Source organism: Apteryx rowi, unplaced genomic scaffold, assembly GCF_003343035.1.
Source record: "Apteryx rowi isolate R43461 unplaced genomic scaffold, aptRow1 scaffold_388, whole genome shotgun sequence".
NCBI classification, from domain to species: Eukaryota; Metazoa; Chordata; class Aves; order Apterygiformes; family Apterygidae; genus Apteryx; species Apteryx rowi.
Window position 1 is genome coordinate 153,307 of NW_020450396.1, and position 12,634 is coordinate 165,940.

Genomic DNA, 12,634 nt, shown 5'->3' on the forward strand with positions numbered 1-12,634 from the left:
ACAGAACCTTGCTCAAAGGGCCAGACAGCTCTGCTGACCTTTGCGAAAGGCTGGTACTTGCCCCACTTTTACATAGTCCTAGCGAAGAACACCACAAAGCTTCAAAAACAGAAATTCGCCTGACACAAAAATGATTCATTTGGAAAAGTGACATTAAAAATTGAGAAAAATAAGATATCTTATGAGCAGTATTACATAAAATCATGTTTCCTGATTTTTAGTCAGTGAAACAAATGCTGTTCCAAAGGACGCAATATAACAACTGCTTTTTATAACTTCAACATTTGTATAATCAGGTCAGTCTACAACTACAGATATTAGACAGAAGAGTAATAAAAATCTGCAATAATAAATAACAGTTTTACCACGTCTTCGTTTCTACAGCTGAATGTCCTTTTAAAGATATGTATGCTATGGAATGCATGTGTATAGAAAAGAAATACCATGATATACAACAAAATATTTCTCCATTAACATCACAGAAGATTTTGACAATTTAATATACATATATATATACATATCTACACACACACACACACACACACACACACAAACACACGCACTAAAAACTTCAGACTTCAGAAGAATTTTTTCTTTAAAGAGGTTTCAAGTTTTGTTTCAATTTTTTCAATTAAGTTTTCACACTGTCATTCAAAGAGGAAAAGTTTTAATCTTCATACCCTTTCTACACCAATCCACCCCTTTCCCTTAAAGAAAAAACAATTAAAAACATGAAGAAAATTTGAGCTAAAAATCCTTAATGAAAGTGCGTTAAGAAAAAAAAGTCAGTTGAAGAAAGTTTCAATCATGAACACTTTGAACCCAGTTTAAGCGCCATTTTAGTTGTGAATTAGTGCTAACTTTTACAAAGCTCTAACTGGAGCAGTTGCAGATAAGCATTTTTACATGCAGCACATTATGAAGTTCTGGGAAAACGCTTGCGTGTTCTGAAGTGTCTCCTGTTTTCCCAAGTTTCCCCATTTTCCCATTGTCTAGGCCAGCCAGAGAATGAGGATTTTCTTATGCGCTTAGAGACTGAAGGAAAGCGCTTTTTATTTTCTGCCTGAGACAAGAAAGACACTGCAAAAACCTGACCTGCAACTGCTGTCAGCATTATCTATATAGGTTTTAGACTGCAGTGCTCAGATGCCCTGAGTGTGCCTAAACCAACCAAGAGCATAGGGCAGAAGCTCTGCAGGGTCAGCACTGACCAGAAATCGTACTCACATTTACCCAGTGCTACAAAGCAAGCTATAAGCTCAAATCAAACACAGGGACTGATTTGTTAGTGCTCTGGTTGTAACACTACAAAAAAAAGTAGAGAAGCAAATCTAGTACATCCGCACAGCACAGCACAGCACTCTGCCAGGTGGATTTGCATGTTTGGGGCTGAATGCAACTGGGAAGTTCTGCACCATGCCCAGCTGCACACCGTATACACTCACATTTAGGATCTTAAGCCTGATCTACAGAAAGTACTCCAGTTTTCTCCTTTTTAAAAGAAGACTTAAACATTGCAGTGCACAGACCTTTAAAACGCAGGCCCAAGTTTTAAATCAACTGAGCCAAAAAACTGGGCCTACTAAAAGAGACAAGAACATCCCAAGCAAGATGACGTGGTACATCATACCTCACCATTACACCCAATTAGTCAATAGTTAGGCAGAAAATACAAAAATTCTCTTAACTATTCTAAATTTGTTCTAAGCTATAATTCCAGTGCTTCGGCATGTATCTGCATTTTCTCGGACTAACATCCCAAGTTTCCATTGGATGACATCAGGATATACACACATATGCTTGCAAAACTGAGTCCTTTCATCTCCTTCCAACACCCCGAATAATCTCTGCATTATTTTTGCTATTCAAGTCCTAAATGTGAATAGACTGAAGAAAATACACTGTATGGGAACTCTCAGATCTTCTTCCTGTTACACTATTTAGACCACTTCATTATAGATAAGGGAGTTATATTCTCAGCTCCTAATCTGCGCTTAAAAAGACCTTCTGTCTGGTTAGAAATGATATTAAAAAAAATAATAAATCACAGTTTATTAGAATGTCACTAATAGAGATGGCTAAAATAGTTATTCAAGCAGTTTTCTCATTTAAGTATCCAATTATGAGCTACGGTAACATTATGAAATTGTTCATGGAAAAAGCATTTGGATGTTTCAGTGCCTACCATACAGTGAAAAAGGACAGCAACATATTTCCCAAATTGCAGGCTGCAAACACTCAGTGAATAGCTTTGGCTGGAGTGGACATGTTGCCCTAGTTAAGAAAAGTGAACAGTTTGATGTTGGTCTCCTCATATAGCGAGGTAGAAAAAGAATACTATTTATACATATGTTCCACATCCATGCTCTTATTTTCATATCAAGATTTACTTTTATACCACTGTAAACCATAATATAAAGGTCACAACAACTAATAATGCCTTAAGATCTTGACGGGAAATAAGATGCCTTTAATCCTTTACCATACATAAAATCATCAACAAAAATTATTCCTACAATCTCAAACTTATTTCTCCATATTCCAGCTGACAAAGGCACTGCTTTAAGGTCATGTCTTTTGACTCATTCTCCTCCAGGGAGCTGCTGCATCCTCGCCAAGAGCAGACAAGGATAAAAACTCATGTCGGCAGGATGAGGGGGAAGCGCTCACTCCTGATCGAGCGAGAAGGGTGCCAGTTTTGACTGTCCTTATGGGCCCCCCATGCAGTGTCACACAGCTCCGCTCTGCAGCAGCACGATGGGCCTGCCACCTGCCCCTTCCCCACTCCAAGCAGCCCAAATCACTTCCTTGTTGCCTGCTCATGCCAAGCAAGAATGCCCCTAACAAGCAGAAACCCCAGCTGTTAGCACTGTCTGCCCACAGGCAGCAAAATAATGTGGCTGATCTCTTCCTCGTTCCACGTTACTGCACCACTGCAGTCGAACTCAGCCCTCTCTTCCGACTGGATTGCTGAAYGGGATTGCTCACAGGCCAATGTTCTCCTGTTATTATAGCTCCATTTGTAGACGTGGATGTTATTTTTCCTTGCTTTCGTAATTTTTAAAGGCTTTCCATTTTTGAAGGCATCTGGTGTAGAAAAGCATTTCAAATGACTCTCAAAAATATGAAACCCTAAAACTTTAAAGGGATCTAAAGAAAGGTCTATTTTTGTACTTAAGGGGTATAAATAATTTGAAGTTCCATGTAATTGCTGACAATTTTATCAATTTGAGCTTTCCCCACTTTATTATTGCACCCTTTTTCATATGGCTGTTTCTCCAACTTCACAGCCATGAATTTTGTTCTTCAGATTTCTCCACATTACTGTTTAGCTTTCTCAACCATTTTTACTTTTGTTAAAAAATATGCCTTGCTACAAGATAACAGTTTCATTTTTTTAAACAAATGGTAATATTAGAATGTGATATAGAATTGACTTTTAAAGACCATTTCTCTTTTGAGTATTTTATTCCTTCCAGTAAAATATATGGCAATACTACACATTGAGACCTGTGTCTGTTAAATCACAAGCGTCCCATATTCTTTCTAGGACGTGGTTGACGGAAATACGCACAGCGAGTAAGACATATCCAGAGCACATCAGATTTACAGTGCTTGCATCAGCCACTGACCTATCTCACAAGCAGTCGACTCGCAAGAAGTTTCCATATATTCTCGAAAATTGTTGCAAGTCCTCCAATTTCATCCAGACAAGATTTCTTGACAGAAAAGAATATTAATTTTAGCTGAACACTTCTGTTAAATGTTTGCTCAAAGCTGTTTTTTGAAGAAAAAAAAAAAGCACACATGCATATGAATCACAAACGTTCTGCAAGTCTTCTGCAGAAGGACATTTCACTCACCCCAGGTTATCCAGCTAGGCCAGAATACTTCTACCGCTATTCATTTTTATTCCTTCCTTTCCTCTTACTCCTTCTTACTGCTTTTTGACCCTTTAAAACACAGCCAGAATGCAACTGTGAAAATAAGACAATTTTTGCCTTGTCTGAAAACTGATTATCTGCTTAATGTGTAAATTGCTTCTTTTCAGTTAACTAAAATCTTCAAATTCTTTTCTAAGAAATCCTTTACTATGATTTTCAGATGTAAGCCAAAATGAGACCTCCCTACATCCTACACAAATTTGCACATACTGTACATCAGTGGGACGACTTCAGCTTAAAAAGGCCTGTTGCTCAGCATCAAAACTTGGTGTTACTGGAAAGTTATTGAAAAGTAAATCTTCATGCTAGGGAAAAATCTTCCCAAAAACTCAAATAGGAAAGACAGATGACATATTAAGACAGAAGGGAGGTCTCAAGCTGTTAAAGAACTGAACATCCCAAGACACTATGAAAGTCAGCCCAGATTGTGGCGGATCATGTTACCTGCAAGAGTAAATTGGCAGACTGGGGCACAGAAAGGTATACTTCTTTGCCTCCAGAAAACAGCGGCAGTTTGACTAGTTTGTCTTAATGTTTCACTTTCTTTGAACATAGTTTCCATGTAGTTCTCTTATTGTTAGCCTACATTTTTCCTAGTGCCAGAAAACTAGCCTACCTGTACCACTGAGCACTGGGAGTGAGTATTTTTAGTAGGATGGATTACAGTAACCGAGATTAGATTTTTTTCTCAGGTTAAGGAAATACAGATCATAGTAATAAAGATGGAAAGAGTATGCCAAAATGCTGAATACACAACAGAAGAAGCCAGTATTTCAAATTGATGTGAGAGTATTAAAAATAACACAGATGAAAAGAAATGAGGGGAAACTATCTTTTCTGACCAGGTCATTTCATGTAGCCATTTCATTGACATAGATTGCAGGAGGGATAACAGGCTTATTCCAAGATCTTGCCATATGACTTCTTGCACTATATTCCCATGTGAATACCTGCCTTTCACAGAAATTTTCAGAATCTATGTAGTAAAGAAAGCTTTAATGGAAAATTACATTGAGAACCACCTGACTATTCTTATACAAGCTGTGTGGGTTATGTTCTCATGCATTTTTCATAACCGCAAAACAGCTTGTGAATGTCACACTTCACCGTCACACTCCTGAGCCTAAGTTTTAAATAGACCTTTTTTTTTTTTAAACTGCAGGATATTAAACTTCTATATAAAACTGTCCTCAAGGGAAAAATATTATGTTCACAGCTCCACTGTAAATTATTTAAAACCCCCAAAGATCTCTTTTGATATATGCCTCAGAAGAAATAAACTCATAGCTAGAAAAATTTGAGAGTAAAGGATAGGCCAAGAAGCTTCAGACTAGATGGCACAAACTGAATTTTAATTTTTTTTTAAATTTTTTTTTTAAACCAAAGCTTCTCTTCCTTGGCACAATGGTAAAGCTTTCTCTGCAAAACCATATGCAAGTTTTACAGTAATTAGTTCCTTTTCTTCAGGTTTTCTTCAGGTTCCTATGTGCAATAATAGGTCAATTTGACCAAACTTTTTTTCTTTCTTTTTAAATCTTTCAATTGGGACTGTTCTCAAGGACAGTGTTCAAGGGATACAGAGATGCACAAGAATCCAAACTGAACATTAAACGGAGGTCTCCGAATGTCTGATTCCCCTCCCGTCACTTGTGTCTTTCTATCCCTTCCACACGCAGCCATAAATTAAGAACAATCTGAGCAGGAGCTACTATAGAGCTCTTTCTGAAAGGGCTGGATGCAGTTTTTAAAGATGTTTACTTGTGCTCCAGACTATTAAAGCATAAGAGCTGGACCAACTACCACTTTTTATCATTTAAAGAGTATCCCTCCAGAAAAAAAACTGTCCTTGTCCTTGAAAAGAAAAATTGACTCTCTACACTGAACTTTGGAATGATCTTACTTCCATAAAAAGCACCCACCAGGAAGGGATGCAGTTACCCTTGAAGTAATGGATTCACAAAAATAGAAAAGCTTCCCTATTCCAGAACAGGCAGACTGGTAAGCATGGCACACAAAGTGCTCAGGCAGACACAAAAGATGATTCACTTTGAGACAAATTCCTGACTATGGCTAATTCACAGTTGATCTATTAACAAGCAAGTTCAGTTTCTGCTTTGCAGTTAGATCTCTTATGCAACAGATTTACAAAGTGCAAACAGAATCAAATCATGCTTTTTGATGCATTTCTTTTTAGATTAAAGTTGCATATAATACGACTGAAAATTAAAGTTACAAAAGCAGATGAAAGGCTGCACTCCCAAAAATGAGTGAAAAAAAAAAATAAAAGCAATAACACACTGCTTATCCAATTAATTTTCATCTCAATGCATATTTTACATTTATGTTAGTTGGTAGAAAAGTAGTGTTTCACTGCATTTAGATTTAAATAAGTAACTGAAGGATAGTGTGCATAACCTGGCATGATATTTAAATTAACAGATCATTGCCATGGATCTTAAGCCAATCAAAGAATAAACACTGATGTGTACCATCAGGTAACTAAATCTTGACCAGATGTCTAGGTTATAAAAATGCAAAATTCTATTTACATACTGTGTGACAGCACTATTTTAGTATATAAAATGTGTACCTTGTATACAATAAAACTTTATCTTAAACTAGAGAACAATAAATAAGGCCACATGCCCAGAAAGTAGGGATCTCAAATCCAGCTTTCAGAGGAGCAGATTCAACTCATCTTTCAAAACAAGTTTTATTTGGTGGAGAGAGGGTTGTTTTTGAGTTGTGCTTCCCTGCCTTTCTCCCCATCCAGTTTATTTTATAGCTTTACTCTTTATTCTGTTAGGGAGAGGAGAAAATCAAGTTTCTTTCTTTGGTAAGCAAAAGATTTTCAGATTGATAGTTAATAAAGATATATACATATATACATATATATATACACACACACACATACACATATATATGAAGTTTGATTGTAAAGCTAGAAGYTGACAGGGGCATTCTGCAACATGTGCTGTGAATTCAGTTTTTGAAAGACTAGATTTCAAGTTGGAGCCGCCTGCTTAATTAAAGACATTATTAGTCATGCACCATGCTCAGGGCAGAACATAGCAACAGTTGTGCTGGGGCAGCACCAGGGTCCGTCTCGCCAAGCTGCCCTCCGCCGACAGTGGCCAACAAGGGATGCACAGGTAGGCCTACACTTAGTTCATTCCCTTCCAAGTGAAGATCATCCAAACAGTAATTCTAATATGTTAAAAAAGCCTATGTTTGTCCTGCTGAAAATTTCATTCAGTAATAACATTCAACCTCAAACAAATTAGAGTTTTGAAATCAGATTCATAGATGTTTTCTTATGTTTAATAGAAGGGAAAAACCAAGAAAATAAAATGCAATGTCACTGTTTTACATAATGACTATTTAACTATCAGATCGAATGACTTTAAACATTAAACTTTTTTTTTTTTTTGGTAAGAACAACGTGCTAACTTCTTATTCTATGCTATGACACTAATTAACAACACAGGATTTCTACAGGGTTGCAGAAAGGTGTGACATTAGCTGCAGAAAATTACTTCATGTTGAAAAGCAAATAATTTATTTTCCGAGTGACAGTCTGTGGGCAGGAACACTGAGTTCCAGCTTTCCCAAACTTCTCCACATGGTCTTTCTCACCACAAGGTGCAGAGCTCTTGCCCATTAACATCAGAAGGTTCAGAAAACAAAATGGACCATGTATTACTTGGTGATCTTCAAACATGGAAGCTGGTAACTGCCAGGTAGCCAACAAGCTTCTGACACTAATCTAAACTGAACCTAAATGCCCTAGGCCTAAACCATCTAAAGACAGTCCTCCAGGAGGCATCTTGAAAAATGTTATCTTTCAGACAAATTATGGACTTCCACCTGAGCAGAGAGCAGGTGGTAAATCTGCAAGGGATACAGAGACAGTAGGCCTCTGCCATTTACCTTCTGTCATACATCAGTTCTTCAGCTGATGAGTACAGAGGACTTTAAACTAGGAAAAAGGAAAGAGACTAAAAGGAAGCCATTTTCAGATTCAATGTCTCTAGTAATGAAGTGTGGAAAGTGAAGATTGCAGGTAGCATCCATCTATCAGAGTATCTTTAAAAGTTTATAGAAAGCAGAGCCAAAATGGAAACAACTGCGTAACTGTAGCCACTATGACCCAGAGGGCATACCATCCTCAGGAGAGTATTTGCAGAAACTGAAATGCCAGTTCAGATTGGTATAATCTATACAGGAGAAGCATTTCCAAAGAATCAAGGTATAATTCAACACTGGGGCATACGTGACAGCTCTCTGGCACAAAAGGAAAACAAGTAATAAGCAAAAGAGGAAGTAGCAAGGGCATCTGCTACACAACATCAGGGCTAGAAGAAAAAGAAACCAAAACTCTTCCTTAGTCAATTCGTGTGTAATTCAAAACCAGAGAATGATGAATTCCTGCACCCAACCACACAGACAGATGCTCAATGAAATGTGCTCAATGCAATGTGTCAAGGCGCTGGGGAAGGGAAGAGCGGACTTGATGGCGTCTCTGCCGTGGACATCTGAGTGCAGGGTCGGCTCACTGGGACCTGCGTGATCTGCGACCAGCAGAGAGGCCACCACTGCCTTTTGCTGTGAAGTTACTTTCTTTCTTCTTCATTGACATGGATACTATCATTATACCATAAATTATTCTCCCTCAGGTGTTTTTATGAGCACTGTTTGTGAGGAAGAGTAAAAAATCACTCATGCTGCCTTGAAGCAGCAAGAAAGCAGCCACTTCACAGAACAGAGCTCTGTAAACCAGGGAGAATTACAAGAAGTTAAAAAATCAGAACTGCATTTCAGGAAATTCCTATGCATCTCCTTCACCATAGGAGAAGCCCTCACCAAGTCTGTGTGACTCTGCATAAGAGAAGATTAGCAAAAACGTTTGTTTAGCTAGGGCTCTAACCAGCCATGTACAAGCAAAGGAAGCATTAATATCATTTATATGGGAAAATACGAGGATCCTTGGAGACTGCATGGGCCCTCTGGGAAAGAAGAACAAGACTTCAGTACGCGGTGTCAAAATAAGTCTGTTTCAAAATTCTGGAAGCTAAAGCAAATAAAAGCCTTCAGTTTTAATAGAAAGGAGTATGTAAAGCATTCACAGAAATTAGTAATAGTTTCTAAGAGGAACAAGACAAAAACAGCAGAGATGGGAAATAAGCTAATGCCACAAAGAAAAAAAAAATAAGAAAGGACTTTCAAATAAATTCATTTAAATTGACAATTGTGGTGCCAAATAACAAACAGGCATCACACGCAAGTAAAAAAGGTTCAAGTTGTATCAGGCACCAAGCTTCTCATCTTCTAAAAAGACCCAAGTTTTATTTTAGAACATGTTAATATGAAAATAAATAGCCAAGGTCTGAATAACACATAGCATATTGAATATATAGGGGTTGGAGTGCCTGCACCAAACAACTCCCTCCAAAACAATCTGAGAAAAACAAAATCCTGCTTTGGTGAGTGTAATAGCTTTATAACTGTTAAACATTCACTAAGAACTCCTTGTTATGGATTGATATGGAACGTGCAGGAGACATCTTTGGCAGCAGATATATAACACAACATGATGATGGAAAAGCAAATTTATTTTTTGCTGCAGATGGTTACATTTTAAAATGTAACCTTTTCTACAAAGGACAGTCCCCTAGAGGCATGACATCTTATCTGTTAAGTTCACATGGGTTAAACAAAGCTCATCTAGAGAAAATAAATTTCTGGCATTTCTTTTTAGAAGTTAGACAGAATTCAGTCAAACTTCTGTACAGAGGACAGATGATGTCCAGAAGATAGAGGGGGGAAAAAAAAAAAGAAAGAAAGAAAAAAGAGATAATCAACCTTTTAAATTATTTTCATGCCTACTAAGATCTGAAGTATTACGTACATTCTGATTAGATCTGTAATCTTCAACTCAAAGGTCACATTATTATGGATTTTTCCTGCCAAAGCATAACAGAAATAGTTTTTCAATAATTTTGAAGGTCTCTTGGGGGAAATCTGTCTGGGGCATTATTCATAAAAGATATGACATTTTATTTATTTAGTTTCTTTCAAAATACTAAAGAAAAAACAAAAATGGTAATGCATCACCAAACCCTTCTCAGCTGTTTTTGCATGTGCGCGGACACACACACGCACACACACACACACCCTGTTTATGACAGGAAAAAAATGCATTTTTACTATTTGATTTTAAAAAGAGAATTTCAAAATGCAAATACAATCTGTCAAATATTATTTGGTTTTGAAGTTTCTCTAAAACCTAAATCCAAAAATTGAAGGAGCAATTCATGTGGTTTCCTAAACTTCCTCTTTACAAATAAGCAATCCTCTTCAAAATATGCATCATAAACATTGTAGAAGCTGTAATGCCCTACCAGAATCAGGAGAGCAAAATGCTTAGAAACCCTATGAGATAAACTAGCTAATATCTGAGAGGAATCTCAAAATATATTATTTCCTCAAGTTTTATTTTCATATTTTATATATACATATGTATGTATGTGTATATATGTATATATACACACATACTTTACATCTTACAGTAAAACACTACACATATATATGTAAAACACTTTTAGTAGCAGCCATAAGCTTCTTAAGTATTCAGTTCCTTTGTAAGAGAGAAAACATATATTCAGTGTTATTTATTCCATCATCTAGTACATGTACAGATATTGGTATTATGAACTTACAGAGCTAGGGCTGGAATGCCGTCTAACTTTAGGTGATTCTTTCCCTGCAGATGAAGTTTTGAAGTTAATGCAAGCATTGTTCTCTGAATGAACCCTCTTCACTTGATTGGTTGGTTTCTCAAATGGATCAAAACTACTCTGCGTCCTCTGAACCCTGACTTTTTTATCCTCAGGAATTGTATCAAGAGGTTTGATCACTGAATCCATTCCCTGGCAGTTCCGTGTAGACATCTTTGTGACACATATCTGAAAGGAAAAAACAGCATTCATTCACTGTAACAGGCTTAAAGTGCATATCAATCCACATTTCAGCATCAAAAAAAGCACTGGATTTCATAAGCATTCATTTTCTATTCCAATTTTATGACTGCAAACTACACGTGCATTTTACATAGTGGACACACACTAACAGTTGTACCAATAAAAAGCGCACACTTGCACAGTGTACTATAAGATCCCGAAAAAGAAAGGCAGAAGAAGAGCAGGCATAGAATTCATACGTGTGTGTATTCTCTCTCAAGTTCTACAGTGTGTTCTTTGTAACAGTGCCACTTCACTTCTTCTTCAAATCTAGTGACTGATATCTGCAAGCAGTATTGATTTCCATTTGTTTAAAATTGGATGAGACTAAACTTAAGAAAATGATGGTAGTTTGTGCGTGAACTTCAGTGCTGGCCTGCCAAAGAACCAATACCAGTGTATTATTGTATTTTTTAAATAATGCTTATACAGTGTTATTGTTATTATCACCATATGTCTCAGAAAATCAAATCAGTAAATCAGTTCCCAGGCACTGAAACGTGAGAGCACAGCTGAATAGCACACTAAAGCACAGAAGTTCAATTCTTTCTTCACTGTGAAGTATGATTCTGCCAAACTTTAAAGTCCACAATTTGCTTCCTGATCTACCAAAACATGACTAGCGCTAGTTCAAAAGAAAAGAGCAGAACAGAAAGTCTGGATATTCCAGCTACAGAGTTTTATATACTTGGTCTTAATATATTCTAATTTATAAGACATTTGTTAAAACCATACAATTGTACGGGTTTTTTTCTTTTTTCTTTTACTGGAGCCTCAGCTTCTATTCAGCCATTAGAGACTCAACTTTCACTTGGGAAGAAAAGGAATAATTTTAGCTTTCACGGCTACAGGGAAAAGCTATAAATTGGGATGCAAGCAGACCCTAGAGGCTCCTTAAATCATAAGGCAAATCAAAAGAACCCACAATATAATTTTTCAAAGATAATTTGCAAGTATTTAAGGATAGAAAGTATTAATTAGCTATCAACTGTACTATTCACATGCATACAATTAAACAAACATAATGTTCCATTTAAGTACATACAATCAAAGCATCTTTGAAAACTTGCTGTCATAAAATGGGTCGAACGTCAAACAACTGTATTAATAAAGTATTTAAACAGGACTCTTCTCCCATAACCCAAAGCATCTCCAATACAAACCTCTTCCAGTAAATTATTTTTTGCAGTTTCCTCTGTAGAATTCTGTGCCTTGAAATCCAATTTATTTCAATTGTTCCTAGAAGTAATGGGTAACTACACCTTGTGTTTTTGATCTGGTGTGGTTTTAATGATCCACTGTAACAACGGATCAAAGATTTCTTCTGTAGTTTAAATAATTAAAGTACACTTGCTGCACCGTGCCATCTGGCCAAACTGTCATACATGAGTTCAGCTCTAATTGACGGACATTACTAGCATTACAAATCAGGCTTTACAAGGGTCCACATTTCTTCTCATTACAGTGTTTTTCCAACTTACCCAACTTTTAACTGAGACAAGGAATAAACCCTCTTCATTCCAAATGAGAATACCCTCTTTAGCCAAAATTAAAGCAAATATATAATTCTGGTATATTTCATTTACTTCCAAGAGAAAAGATAAAGAACTGCTGCATAAAGAATTTTTAATTAGTCTTCTTGTAAAATTAATTGGCTTCTTTTCCCTCAGA

General features: G+C 36.7%; 1 protein-coding gene across 1 annotated transcript in view; it reads right to left on the reverse strand.

Moving 5' to 3' along the window:
- Positions 1-12,634, reverse strand: part of CDK14 (cyclin dependent kinase 14) — a gene marked incomplete at its 3' end in the record, with an annotated part of 228,221 nt that overhangs the window by 137,037 nt on the left and 78,550 nt on the right. The window contains exon 3 of the mRNA XM_026074401.1: positions 10,664-10,909. Within this exon, the coding sequence (XP_025930186.1) occupies positions 10,664-10,909 (246 nt within the window). The remainder of the gene's footprint in view (positions 1-10,663; positions 10,910-12,634) is intronic.